The 13,813-nt window shown below is 55.1% G+C and overlaps 2 protein-coding genes across 7 annotated transcripts in view; both read right to left on the bottom strand.

The window, feature by feature from the left end:
* Positions 1–4,266, bottom strand: part of PHYKPL (5-phosphohydroxy-L-lysine phospho-lyase) — a 29,677-nt gene extending 25,411 nt beyond the window's left edge. For 2 of the 4 annotated variants that reach the window (XM_047777943.1, XM_047777944.1), the window contains exons 1-3: positions 4,160–4,266; positions 2,911–3,029; positions 1,173–1,332 (exon numbers count right to left, since the gene is read on the bottom strand). In XM_047777943.1, coding sequence (XP_047633899.1) covers positions 1,173–1,332; positions 2,911–3,029; positions 4,160–4,218 — 338 coding nt within the window. In that variant the 5' untranslated portion in view covers positions 4,219–4,266. Of the gene's footprint in view, positions 1–1,172; positions 1,333–2,910; positions 3,071–3,705; positions 3,998–4,159 lie in introns of those variants that run through there. The other 2 variants (XM_047777947.1, XM_047777945.1) reach the window with 2 other exon arrangements.
* Positions 4,267–5,214: 948 nt separating this feature from the next.
* The window catches only part of COL23A1 (collagen type XXIII alpha 1 chain), a 371,218-nt gene continuing 362,619 nt past the window's right edge, over positions 5,215–13,813 (bottom strand). For all 3 annotated transcript variants that reach the window (XM_047777940.1, XM_047777942.1, XM_047777941.1), the window contains 4 exons: positions 12,354–12,407; positions 12,011–12,097; positions 9,993–10,031; positions 5,215–9,592 (listed from right to left, as the gene is read on the bottom strand). In XM_047777940.1, the coding sequence (XP_047633896.1) occupies positions 9,590–9,592; positions 9,993–10,031; positions 12,011–12,097; positions 12,354–12,407 (183 nt within the window). In that variant the 3' untranslated portion in view covers positions 5,215–9,589. The remainder of the gene's footprint in view (positions 9,593–9,992; positions 10,032–12,010; positions 12,098–12,353; positions 12,408–13,813) is intronic.

The following is a 13,813-nucleotide window of genomic DNA, read 5'->3' as shown; positions in this document are numbered from 1 at the left end:
GTTATGAGTTAAACTTTCTAGTGGGGAGGGAATCAATGAATGTACTATGTAAATGGCTGGTTCTATGTACACACCATCATTGGCCATTTCTACCTCCACTGCTACACCTAGTGTAGCATCTCCTGTCACTCAGCCACTGAACCGATGCCTAATGATGTCCATTCTTGCTCTCCTCCAGTCCTGATGACATCGCTTACCTGATTAAAACCCTCTGATGGCTTCCCAATGCTCTTAGGATAAAAACTTGATTCCTCGTTTGACCAATAAAGCTCTTGGTGATGGTCCCTGCCTCTCTCTCCAGCGTCCTTTCACCCTCTGCTCTCCCTCACTGGCCGTCTATCAGCTCAAGTGTGCTGGGTGCCAATACCCTTCCTGCCACAGGGCCTTTTGCACAGGCTGTTCTGTGTGATGACCAGCCTTGACAAGAATGCTTCCAATGGAGTGGGCAGCACCCTACCTTCCTCCTCATCTAGTGATCTCCTAGTCAGCTCTCAGCCTAACATTACTTCTTTAGGGAAGCCTTCCCCGACCCTCTCAGAGCAGGCAAGGTCACCCTACTGTTTCTTTCTTTTTGCTTTTTAGGGCCACACTCACGGCACATGGAGGTTCCCAGGCTAGGGGTCAAATCAGAGCTACAGCTGCCAGCCACAGCCACAGCCACGCCAGATCCTTAACTGACTGATCGAGACCAGGGACTGAACCTGCACCTCGTGGTTCCTAGTCGGATTCGTTTCCACTGCACCACAATGGAAACTCCTCCTATTACTGTTTCTATGCCTGATTACTTCCTATACTTTTCCTCCAGACAAGGACCCCTCTTTGTAACTTCAGATCTCTTTGAGGAGTCATTAATGTTCCTGTTCCTTATGGAGCAGGGAATTTGGCCGTAGCTCCCACCACTGCACCTGCATATTCCTAAGGCAGAAATTAAGGAATCTTGCTAAGCCCCAGCAATGATCCTGGAAGGGACACAGTGGCATCTCTTACTAAGAGAACAGGAAACTGGACTGACAGAGAAGCAGCAGGGCCCATGGCTGGGAAGTGCATGTACCCAGCACACTGAGGGCTACCTCCTCCTCCACTCAGTCGGCTACACTGTGCTGTGCCCACATGAGCAAATCTCCCCATCGCTGTCTCACTCTCTTGCTGGTGGCTGGCCGTAGCACACTTACCCAGAATTCAGGAAATAAAACACACAGAGCTTCTCCGGCAGGGTCTCTGATAGCCTTTGTGCATAATCCACGATGTTGTCGTGCAGGTATCGGCTGTTGGTGTTGAGCACCTGGTTCTGTTTGTGTGCTGCTTGGACCACAAGAGGGTGGCAGTGTCCAACTGCAAAAAGGCCACCTCCATCAGAGCCACTCCACTCAGCCAATCCCTCAGCCTCCCCCAGCCCCCATCTGTAAACCCAACTAGGAGAGATGCAGTTATAGAGGGAGAGATGAAGAGGAAAGAGGGGAGTCTGAAGACAGAGGGGGCGAGGTAGAGATGCAGTCTGGAAAGGAGTCCCTGAGATTTTGGCAGAAGGACAAGTTTTCTGGCAGACTCTGGATCTAGAAAACCCATGTTCTTTTTTCCCCCCTTTTAATGGCTGCACCTGCAGCATATGGAAGTTCCCAGGCTAGGGGTTGAATCAGAGCTTCAGCTGCCCGCCTACACCACAGCAACATTAGATACGAGCTGCATCTGTGATCTACACTGCAGCTTGCAGCAACACCAGATCCTTAACCCACTGAATGAGGCCAGGGACTGATCTCGCATCCTCATGAATACTAGTCAGGTTCTTAACTCACTGAACCACAATGGGAATTCTGTAGAAAAACCCATAAGGAAGCTTCTTCAGGCTTTCTGCCTGACAAAGACAAGGAGTGTAGGGTGTGGGAGGTGGAGGGAGTAGGGATATCTATCTGTGGGTTTGACTTCACCAGTCAGCAGGACTAGAGGTAATGACTGCCAATAACCAAGGGTGATAAAAACAGTGAATGAAGATGTACTGAGGGCTCACCAAGTGCCAAGCACACTCAAAGCAAGTTACATGAACTAACTCATTCAATCCTCCAAAACATCTGGAGGTGTGAACCTAGTATTATCATGTCCGTTTTGCAAATGAACAAACTTCGGCACAGAGACTTAAGAAACTTGCTCAAGATCACAGGGGAGTTTCCACTGTGGCTCAGTGGGTTACAAACCGGACTGGTGTCCATGAGGATGTGGATTCAATCCCTGTCCTCCTTCAGTGGGTTAAGAATCCGGCGTTGCTGTGAGCTGGGGTGTAGGTGGCAGATGCAGCTTGGATCCCTAGTTGCTGCAGGTGCAGCTCCAATTGGACCCCTAGCCTGGGAACTTCCATATGCTGCAGGTGTAGTCACAAAAAACAAACACACAAAAAAAACAACCCTCAAAGTCAGTAAGTGGAGTACAGGCAGCAGTCTGGAACTACAGTCCCTGATTTTAACTCTACTAACCTCCAATTTCCCTGCTAAGTCACTGGACTCCCTTTTCTTGTAGCAGCTCTGGCAGCCTCATATGGATAACTGAATTACTACTTCAGTTTCCTTGCCCTGGACCTGAGGTGGTTACTGGGGTTGAAGCCTTGCCATGACCCCCAGGGCTCCACCAGAGTCCTGTTGGCTTGCTGGTCATGGCTGGGCCAAGTGCTGTTCTCTGAGCTCACTGTCAGTCCTAAGTGGAACTAGACCCCCAGACCCAGGTCTGACTCCTGCTGGTTCAGCACTGCTATCGCTTGGAAACTTCTAGAGCTACTCCAGAAAGACTGGGCCTACTCAACACATAGACTCGAACTAAGTTGAACCTGAGTTCTCTGTACCTCTCTACACCCTCAAGATAACCCCTGGGCCAGGTTCACAGCTTTGGTGTCCTGCCCCCACCAGCCTGAGGTTTGATACCGACCATGGGCCACATTGTTGATGCAATCGATGTATTCTGCTCCCTCTTCATCGTACATGTACTGTCCTTGGCCTCGGACAATCTTAATAGGATCCTCAGGAAAAAAGAGTTTGCAGGAGTTGCTGTGGGGACAGGCAAGAGATGGACAGATATGTCTGAAGACCTAAAGGGAGAAATCCACACATTATAGCCACTCCCCCACTCCCAGTTTTTTGGAAATGACAAAAGCTTGAAGGGTCCCTGCCTCCAGTCCCTCCACTCCATAGGTGGCTGGAAAGGAGAAAAAGGGATGCGATAATAAGTTGCTAAAACTTGGGAGTTCCCGTCGTGGCGCAGTGGTCGACTAATCTTACTAGGAACCATGAGGTTGCAGAGTTTGATCCCTGGCCTTGCTCAGTGGGTTAAAGATCCGGCATTGCCGTCAGCTGTGGTATCCGTCGCAGACACGGCTCGGATCCCGAGTTGCTGTGGCTCTGGCTTAGACCGGCGTCTACAGCTCCGATTAGACCCCTAGCCTGGGAACCTCCATATGCCGCAGGAAGCGGCCCTAGAAAAGGCAAAAAGACAAAAAAAAAAAGACAAAAAAAGAAAGTTGCTAAAACTTAAAATGTTTAAGTCATCTGAAGGCTATCAGGCTTCATTCATTTCTGCATGTGCCCACTGAGTCCCTTGGGTCCCCGGAAAAGATGGCTGCCCGAGACCTACACAGGCTCCCCAAAGCAGTGTTTCTTTGCTGGGATGGGTGTGAGGAGGGCACCCCCATTAGGTGACTGGCTCTTGGCCCTAAACAGTCCTTACCAGACAGCCTGCTGCCCTGCTGAGGGCTGGCCTCAAGCTCTAGCCCGAGGCTAACTCAGGCCCCAACCTCCCACGGAGAGCCCCTCAGACACAAGTCAAGGGTAGCCCTTCTCTAAGGCTGCCGGGGAACCAACCCCCCTTCGTCTGGACTTGTAGTTCCTTCTTAGGTCACTCTCGGGCTCTGTCCAGGTCGGGGGGTGAGCCACCACTGGACCAGATCCTCCTAGGAACCCGAAAGCAGCTGCGGGGGCTGAGAGGACGAGGCGCGGGAGGCGCGGGAGGCGCCCGCCAGGAGTTGCTGCGCGCGCGCCAGCGCGGCGAGGAGCCCGGGGATAGAAGAGTTGTGGGCCGGAAGACGCTTGGCCCTGCCGGGCGGGGCTGGGTCCGCGCCGTACATGCGTGCGCCGTGCGTGCGCCGTGCGCGCGCGCGACCCCTGCGCTCCCTCCCCGGTACCTGAGCAGCCGCCGCCTGAGGGCCAAAGTCGCGGCCTTCTCGCGCGGGTCCGCGGCCATGGCGCCCTCCGCAGTCGCGCGGAGACGCGGCGCCGCGGGGGGGAGGGGATCCGCGCGGCCACGCCCCGCGGCCACGCCCACTGCAGAACGGGTCTCCGGGCTGCAGATCGCCTTGCAGTCCCGCCCTCAGCTGGTCGGTTTCACGTCTGTTCCAAATTTCATTCGACTAATGAGTCTGGTGGGCTCCTCGCCCCCGAGAAGCTCTTTAGACTTCGCCGCCAAGGAGCTAGGTTTTTGCTCGACTTGGCTAATGCTGACGCACCATGGGCCTCGCACTCCGGGCCCCTGCGGTTTCCCTCCCCAGGAAGGAAGGTTCCCCGGTGACCCCAGGGCTGCTTCTGCACTCGAGGGGGGGCTCTGAGCTTCCGCAGGCCTCGGCCGCCTTCCCGGTGCATAAATTGGGATGCGCCGTGAGCATTCACCGGGAACGTGTGACAGGCACCCAGCCTAGTGCACAGCTGGGGCCTCAAAGATGGCGAGGCTCAGGAGAAGGACCCGGGACTTTCCAACCCCGTGAGGAAGCGGCAGGAGGGCCCAGGGCCACTGCAGGGGCTGACTGAAGAGGTCTTGGGGCACATCCTCTGGGCCTCCTGCTGGAATGCAGGCGGGGTGAGCACAAGATACAGGCACTCTAAGAGAACCTTACTGTGTTGAGGCAGGAGGAGAGTTAGGAAGCCTCCTGAGCCTTATACATGGCCTCAGACACACAGCAAGTGTTCAGCAGAGGTGGGACTCCCAACTCCAGGGAGAGGAAAATGCCCCTAAAGAACTGGGGAGCTGGGATAGCAGAGAGCTTTCCTTTCCTGGGACTTTGTGTCTTGGTCACCGTAGAACTAGGGTGTGTCGATGCAGGCCTGAGCTGGGTGGTCTGGGCAGGGGGAGGCTCCTGTGGGCCCTCCTGTCACTTCTTCATGATTCTTAGCCCTCTGCTTTGCTCCCTCATTGCTGATTTCTTCATCTTTCCCCCGTGCCCCTGTAAAATGCTTAAGGCAGTTATTAAAGAAATTTGGAGTCTCTTTATTGTGGTAACATATACATAATGTAAAATTTACCATTTTAACATTTTAAAGTGTACAAGTTCAGTGGCATTAAGTACATTCACGTGCACCCATCAACCACCATCCATCTCCAGAACGTTTTCATCTTTGCAAACTGAATGGAGTTTCTTTTAATTGTAAAGCTGAATTGAACCTTAGGTATGATTCATGGGAAAAACTTCCTTCCAAATGAACCAAGGGAGGTTGCTTGTGGCCTGTATTTCTTTTCTGAGGGTCAAGCTCCCCTTCCCTGCTGTGAAATGTGAGTGGGAGGTTGCTGGTTTTCTCCATGGATCTGCTCCTCCTCTTTGGTGGAGAAAACCATAGGCGTTGATATGCCCTACCATTCTAACTTTTCATGTGTATGTTTGTGGGTGCATGTGTGTGTGTGTGTATGTGTGTGTGTGTGGTAGAGAGAATCTGAGAGTCCTGCATGAGGGCCAATCTTTGGCCCTCTCTTGGGGCCCATGACAGCTCAGAGAAGTCAGGTTGGCTCAGGGACTTTTCCTGCCTTGGGGTAAGAAGGCAGCAGTCAGGCCCAGCTCACATCTCACAGACATCCAGGGATGTCTAAGGTCAGGAGGTCAGACCAGGCTGGGCCATTTCCGGGGCCAGGAGTATCTGCAACAGCGGTGGGACAACACCAAGAAGCCCCTGCTTCCTCCTGCTCAGAAAAGCCCACTCTGTCCTCCCTCTGGCCCCATGCTAAGCACGCCTCTGTCCATTATCTCATGCCTGACCTCTGAAGTGCCAACAGAGGCCAAGAGGGCAGGGGAAGAGAGGAAGTGGCCGGGTCAAGACGTGAAGCCAGGGCATGTTGTTTGTTGACGCAAGTGGAACTGGCATCCTCGGTGAGATGTTCCATCATTGGGCAGGACCGTCCTATGCGACTCAGATGTTTGCTGTCCCTGGCCCCACCCACTACTGCCAGGAGTGTCTCCTAATCTCTGTGACGACTGAAAGCATCCCATGCATTTCTATCAGTATCCTGGGGGGTCGAGAGGTAGGAGACCTGGGTAAGCCCGCTCCTCTCTGGCCTCAGATTCATCTGCAAAAGTGAACAGTCACCCTTGTGCTTAGTTTAGCTTCCATAGCACACAGTGTGGCTCAATACATGTGCTTCCCTCATTTCTAGATGGGGGTAGTTTGAGGCACAGCTGCCCTCCTTGGCAGGGTCATGTGAGGCCCTACATCTTTGAGGCTCAGCTATGAGGCAGGATGTTCCCTCAGCAGGGCATTCCCCCGTATATCAGCTGGGACCTTAGCAAGCCATTTACTCTTCTACAGTCTCTTGGCTGCACCCCAAGCTCCTGGAGAACTCTGCAGACTCTAAATTTTGATTGGCAGACCTGAGGATACATAGTGTGAGGCCTCAAGGGGGCAGCCATGGGCCATAAATGGCCCTGTCCTGCTCAGAGGCACTGGAAAGGGACCCTCTTGCTTATCTGGGGGAAGGGGGAACATGTGGCTGCTACTCCCACGAGGGTCTGCCTGCCAGTCACTCAGCATCACGGCCCTGCTCACAGACTCTGCCCTGCCAAGCAATTTTGGAAAGACCAATTGGAGGACATCCAAAAGCCTGGGTCCTGTCCCAAGCCTGTTACCACATCCTGGCTGGCTGTGCATCCCTGGCAGAGGATTTACCCCTCGGAGCCTCACTTTACCCACAAATAAGACGGAAATAGTAATACCAACCACACAGGCCTTGTCTTTCACAGGGCCGGTGAGGGGTTCCAGTGAGTTACTCTCCGGGTGGAGGAAGGAGTGAAACATGAATTGCAGGCTGCAACATGTCTGTGTGGTGATGCTGGAACGCCAAGTCCCTTGGGTGTCCAATGGTCTCCATCAGTCATCACAGCCCATGTTTCCCTTCCTTTTTTCTTTTTTCTTCTTTCTGGCTGCGCCTGTGGCATGTGAAAGTTTCCGGGCTAGGGATCGAATCCTCGCCACAGCAGTGACAACGCCAAATCCTTAACCTGCTGGGCAACCAGGGAAGTCCTTTTCCTTTTCATACTACTGCCTTTCTTGGTGGCACACATGACTGGCTGAGCAGCATGGCCTGCCAATTATTGCCAGCAACTGAGGGCAACGGAGGCGAAGACTTGGCTTATTCCTTCTCCTTAGCCAGTATGTGGCAGGGCCTCTTAGCCAGTTCGTTAGCGAGGAGGCCACATAGTGAGGTCTGAGGGGGCCTCCTATACCATGGCCTCCTTAGGCCTCAGTCATTGGAGGGGGAAGCCTGAGACCCCATCACCACAGGCCCCTTTTTGTCTCCATCACCCTGGTTGTGCTTGGTTTTGCCACCAGTGGAGTGGGCACATTCACTGGGCCCCTCTCTCAGGATCTAAGGACCAGCTGGGATGAGAGATGTAGAGATGCTCTGTGCAACTGTGGCCCTTGCTTGGTCTTGGAGAGGAGAGAGGGAATTCAGAACCACGGTCGCTTCTGGGTGCTCAACCTGTTTGAGCTTCTTCATGCATTCCACACAGTTGTTTTTCACTAAGCCATGGTCTGAGTGTAAGCATTGCCGTCTTACTGTACAGATGAGGTGGTGGGTTGAATTTTCTAGGATGGCTGCGACCAGATCTCCTAGCCCACATTTCCTCCTTAGACTATGATGTTGACCATTTCCCCTTGAATTAGGGTGAACCTCTGATTCCAGCAGGAGGTGACACCATGTGACTTCTGAAGCTTAGGCATAAAAGGTGACACAGCTTCCACCTGGTCCACCTGGGAATCCAGCACCCATGCTGTGGGGAAGCCCAGACCACATAAAGAGGTATTCTGGTCATCTGAGGTCCCAGGGGACAGCCAGCATCAACTCCCAGGTGGGGGAAAGCTTGAGCGACAACCACCTAGCTGGGCCCATTACCCCCAGAACTATGAGAGAAATACAAAGGATTGTTTTTTAAGGCAACAAGTGTTGGGGTGATTTGTTATGTAGCAGTCACAGGTCATCAGATCAGCGGACACACAGGAGCTCAGTGACATGGGTGACTGGGCAGAGGGCTCAGCTGGTACATAGCAGGGCCAGGCCTTGAGTCTGTATCTTCCTAACTCCAAACCCCATCTTTGCCTTGACCCTAAACCACTCTCTCTGGTTTCTGGGGTGGCTCCAGGCCGGGGACATTCCCTTTATCCCTCTCTACTCAGCAATGGCCAGACTGAAACCTCACTTAGAGGTGGCGCTAGGGGCAGTCTGCAAGGACAGGTACCCAGATACACACTGGTGGTTTATTACACACAATGATATCTGTCTACACAGAGGGGGAGGCAAGTAGCTAGGCCGGAGCTGGTGGCCGGGGACCCTCGTCAGAGGTGGGGAAGCCTCTTTTCAGAGCATCACTGGCTCAGGACACGGGTCCCCTACCCAGGCCATCCTGGAAGCAGCCCAGAGGCTCTCTTCATATGCACAGCTCATGCAGAGGACACATTTCTGGCAGGCTGACCAGAGTTCCCCTGGGTGGGAGACTAAGGGACACTGACACCCAAGCTCTGGGCTGGAGGTCCATCTCCTTAGGCTGGCAAAGTCCCATCACGTCCCTGCTCTGAGTGGCATGGAGACAGATGGGAAGCAGCAGATATCCCAGCCTGGGACCCCCACACTCAGGGAGCACAGGGCTCCTTGCAGCTGGGGCCACGTGGTGCCATCATAGTGCCTGGCCTCCACTCCTGGCCAGAGGACACTTGTTTTTGCGGCAGGCAGGCTGGCTCCTGAGGCCTCCAGAACTTGGCGGGGTGGAGGGGGGCTCGATCTGCTTGGGGTGCTTCCTGCAGTTCCCAGTGTCCGGCTGCAAGTGCTGGGTGGGACTCTTGCCCTGCCCTGGTGAACCCAGGGCCCCAGGGGGGCCCAAAGGGGTGGTCAGCTACCTGGGGCTGAGTGCAGAGGCTGGAGGGGCTGGGAGCAGCTGCATTTGCTATTCAGGCCCTAAGCCTTGGGGAGGGGAGCGCCTGGGCTCCAGAGCTCTGGGGGCTCTTACAGGCCAGCAGGACAGCCAGAGTCTCTGCTCATCAGGTGACTGAAGGCCCAACCCAGCATCTTTGCAGCTCTCCTGAGCCAAGCTCATTCACTGTCGTCTCCTTCCCAGGAAAGCCAAGTCCTTGTGGGGGGTCTCCACAAGTACCCAGTGCCCCCAATGGGCCCGTCCACTCTCCTGCCAGCTTCACACGCTGATCGTTCTGGGGCTGGGCCGGGCACACTCTCAAATGTTAAAAGGCCTCAGATATGGTGGTGCATCCCATGAAGAAAAGATCAATATATTACTGTTTTGTTTTTACAGAAATTCAAAATGTTCACACGGATCTGTACAGGTTGGGAGCTGCGTGCTGGGGAATCACTGGAAAAGGAGGGAAAGACTGAAGGTGAGGAGGGGCCCCACCCTGGGCATCCCCCACCCTGCCCATTTCCTCGGGAAAGTCCCCTGCCTGCCCCCACCCTTATCCCAGGCTCCTGGGTTCAACCCCCTCCCAGGGGTGGGGCGGTTTGGATAATCCCAGGGGTTTTGATGCCTCTGCACTGGCTAGGCCAGGTGCCGATTGAGCCATCGATGACCAATGGGGGTGGGGGGCTGTGCTGCACAACCGCCCAGGTCCACACAAAGAGGTCCAGGCCCTGGGCCAGGTGATGGGAGAGTCAGATCTAGGGTCAACCTGGGGAGACCCAGCTGTTCTGTCACTGAGCAGCCCCTGGGGTCCTCATGGCCCCCCACTCCTCCCAGCCTCTTCCCTGCAAGGTACCTTATGCCAGCAGCCGGGCACGGGCAGCCCATCAGGGCCCTGGAAAAGAAGAAGGTTTCAGTGACAAGGATGGGGGACTGGTCAGCTCTCTGTGCTCCATATACTCCTGCCCCAGGTGCGGGGAGCCCAGGGAGCCTCCGTCTGAGGACACGGGACCCCACTGAGGTGGGGCCCAAAAGCCTGCCCTGTCCACCTGGGTCATCAGGTCCCAGGACACAACAGCCCCTCACTGTGCTTGTTCCAAGTGTGTCCCCATGGGGCTTGGTCGGGCCCTGTGTGCTGTGGGCAGACCCAGGACACTGTGGAGTCCTGGGCATGGTGCCGGACATCCGCCGGCCAGGAGCAGGGCCTGATTCAGGCCTTGTCCAGGGACTGTGTGGCTTTCTGCCTGGCAGTTGTGACAGTGGCTCTAGCCCTCACAGTGGGGGTCTGAGAGCTTTCAGGCCTGTGTCCAAGAGTGTTTGGTGGACAGTTCAGAAAGTGAGATTTCCCTCTGGCCTGTTGTGGACCTGAGTGGCAGACGGGGCGGGCTGAAGTCAGGGTGGACACCGGGCCAGGGTTAGGGGAAGGAGGTGTGTGGGGGGAGGATGGAGTGAGGATTGTCTGGAGGCGCCAGACACAATGAGCAGGGGGCGGGTTTCCTCATGGAAGCCTGGAAAGGGGGAGCTGACCTGTTAGTCAGCCTAGCGTTCCTGGTGGATGCCATGGTGGACAACACTGCACTCAGCTCCAAAGCACACAGGCCAACCTCAGACACACGGGAGCTCCAGGGGCACAGGCTGGGACCCAGAGGGAAGTGGGAAGGAGGGCAGAATGGAAAGGAAGGCAGGATGGAGCAAGGCAGGGCAGAGCAGCAGGCATGGGCAGCCCAGAGCAGTCAGCGCAGCACAGCATGGCAGCACAGCATACAGCACAGCGCATAGCAGGCCACACCGCCTACCACAGGGCAGGGCCCGCTGCCCCTCGCCAGGGATGTGGAGCTTGGTGCCCCTCGCCTGCCTCCGCATTTAGGATTCTCCTGTTTCAAAGACCAAGGCTTGGTGATTTGGAGGAAAAAGTCTTGGCCCAGGGCCTGGAGCTGGGCCATGCTGTCCCCTTGCTGTCCCTTGGCCCTGTTGGTATATGCTTGCCTCCTGCCCTGCACTTCCTGTCCCCTCCCATTGCCTCCTCAAAGCCATCTGGAAGTAGGGATTAGCACCCCCATTGCATGGATGAGGAGACTGGGCACCAAGGGCTAAAGTGACCCACTTGAGGTCAGAGGACTGGGCCTCTGGGGTCCCTGGCCCTGACCCCCCCCTTTGGAAGGAAGCCCATGTCTGGAGGCTCTTCTTCCCCCCCACCCCCAGCAGGGGTGGCTGGATGTATCTGGTCAGCTTTAGCATGGAAACTCAGCTGTTCTGTTTTTCCTGTCTTTTCTGAGCTCCACTGGAAGAATTTGACATGTAAACCTTCCCTGCCTCCTAGAAAAAGAGAACTGAACTTTGGTTCTTCCAGGCGGTGGGGCCGCTGTAAGAAAGCAAGAAAGGGGGAAGGCTGTGAACGGAAGGGGCTCTGGGGCCTGTGGAGGAAGGGCGGGGGCGAGTGTGGGGCTACCTGGACCAGCAAAAGCCTCCTCTGGGATAGGAAAGACCCCCAGAGAAGTGAGGCAGTCCCCCCCTCCACTCCCCACCCCCACTAGGTCGGAGGAAGCTGAAGAGAGAGGCACAGTGACCAGACAGACTCTGCTCCTGGCTGGGCCTCTGTCTGCAGAGGCGGTGGGGCCCCGAGCTGCACTCCTCAGGGGTCAGGGTGTGGGGTGGGGTGGAGTGGGGGTTAGGGGGTTCAGGACCAGAGCAAGAGGAGCCTCCATGAAGGCAGAGACAGCAGAGGTGGCCCCAGCAGTGTGGGCACCCCAGGATGGGCCCATGGGGACTCTGGGACTTGCAGCTGAGCTCTGAGGATGGGGAAGATGTTGGCCCCACCCTGGCAGGAGGCGACAAAGTCCTGGGATGGGGCTCCCGCGCAGCACCAATACGTACCACGGGACATGGCTGGTCCAGGCCCGGGGGTCCCGGCTCACCCTTCTGGCCTTTCATTCCTTTCCGACCAGGGACGCCGCGCTCCCCCTGTGCAAAAGCGGGTATGGCTGTGGCTGCCAGGCCCAGGGCACCTCCACCACCTCTCAGAAAGAAGGGCCTGGGGCCTGCTGCCCCCTTCCCAGTCTCCCTGCTCCTCCCCCGCTTCCCTCGGCCTGCTTCCTGCCTCCCACATCTCTTCGGCCTGCTCCCTGCTCTCTTCACTTGCTTTCCTCCTCTTTTCCTCCTGCTTCCACCTTCTCTCCATCTGCCCCCCACCGCCCCACTCTCTCCCTGCCTCTCCCACCTTTTCTCCACGCTCGCTCCGGTCGCCTTTCTCTCCTCGAGGTCCAGGGAAACCCTGACAAAAAGGTAAAAGGTTAAACCTGACAATGAGGTCTGAGGTCTCCTCTGGTTATCTGTTCATCTCTGCTCCTCTCTCACCTTCCTCTTCTGCTGCTTCCCCCCTGCGTATTCATGGTAGGAGCTGGCCCAGCCCCTAGGGGACACAGGGGCCTGGTACAAGGCTGATTTAGAGGAGTTCCCATCGTGGCTCGGTGGAAACAAATCTGACTAGCATCCATGAGGATGTAGGTTCGATCCCTGGCCTTGCTCAGTGGGTTAAGGATCTGGTGTTGCCGTGACCTGTGGTGTAGGCTGCAGATGTGGCTCAGATCTTACGTTACTGTGGCTATGGTGTAGGCCGGAGGCTACAGCTCCAATTTGACCCCTAGCCTGGGAACCTCCACATGCCGCAGGTGCGGCCCTAAAAAAAGATAAATAAATAAATAAATAAATAAATAAATGAGAAAAGCAAGCATTTAGGATATCAGCTCTGCTTCCTCCAAAGTAGAACACTGTCGAAGTTTTTGGATAGAAGCCCTCAGGCAGAACTGCTAGCAAGGGGCTTTCTCTTATGTCAAGTCAGGGGGAGGGACTGGCCCAGGCTTGGCTGGGGACAGAGACCCAGGAAACTCATGGAAGTTTATGTCACCATCTTCATCAGACCATGAAATGGTGACAGTTTTCTGCCCTTGGCTTAAACCCTTGTACACCCACTCACTCATCCATCTCTTTGTTCATCTGTCCAACTACCCAAGCAACACTTCGAAGCATCTGCTAGGAACTGGGCTGTGGGCTGAATGCTTGGGACAGAAGAGCAGATTTGACGCATGCATGTATTTATTTTTCTTTTTATGTCTGCACCTGTAGCATATGGAAGTTCCTAGGCTAGGGGTCGAATCAGAGCTGCAGCTGCTAGCCTACACCACAGTTGCAGCAACAATGGATCTAAGCCACATCTGCGATCTAAGCTGCAACTTGCAGCAATGCTGGATCCTTAACCCACTGAGCAAGACAAGGGATTGAACCCACATCCTCATGAATACTAAGTTGGGTTCTTAACCCACTGAGCCACAACAGGAACTCCCTTCCTTCCTTCCTTCTTCCCTCCCTCCTTTCCTTTTTCTTTCTTTTTTGGCCACAACCACAGCATACTGAAGTTCCCGGGCCAGGGATCAAATCTGAGCCACAGCTGCAACCTGAGCCACTACAGAGACAATGCCAGACCTGTAACCTGCCACATAGGAACTCCATGTTCTTTATTTTTTCTATCTTATGATGTATTGATGGCCTCAAAATCTTGCTGGCTGGTAAGAGCCTGCCCCTCCCAGGGCTAGCCAATTTTTAGGGATAGCAAAGGGCTAGGCTGGGAGCATGTGTTTCAGATGCAAACTAACCAATCCCCCAACCATCCCCTCTATCCAA

This window comes from Phacochoerus africanus, chromosome 4, assembly GCF_016906955.1.
Source record: "Phacochoerus africanus isolate WHEZ1 chromosome 4, ROS_Pafr_v1, whole genome shotgun sequence".
NCBI classification, from domain to species: Eukaryota; Metazoa; Chordata; class Mammalia; order Artiodactyla; family Suidae; genus Phacochoerus; species Phacochoerus africanus.
The sequence above is the reverse complement of the archived record's forward strand: the minus strand, read 5'-3'. Positions and strand labels throughout refer to the sequence as shown.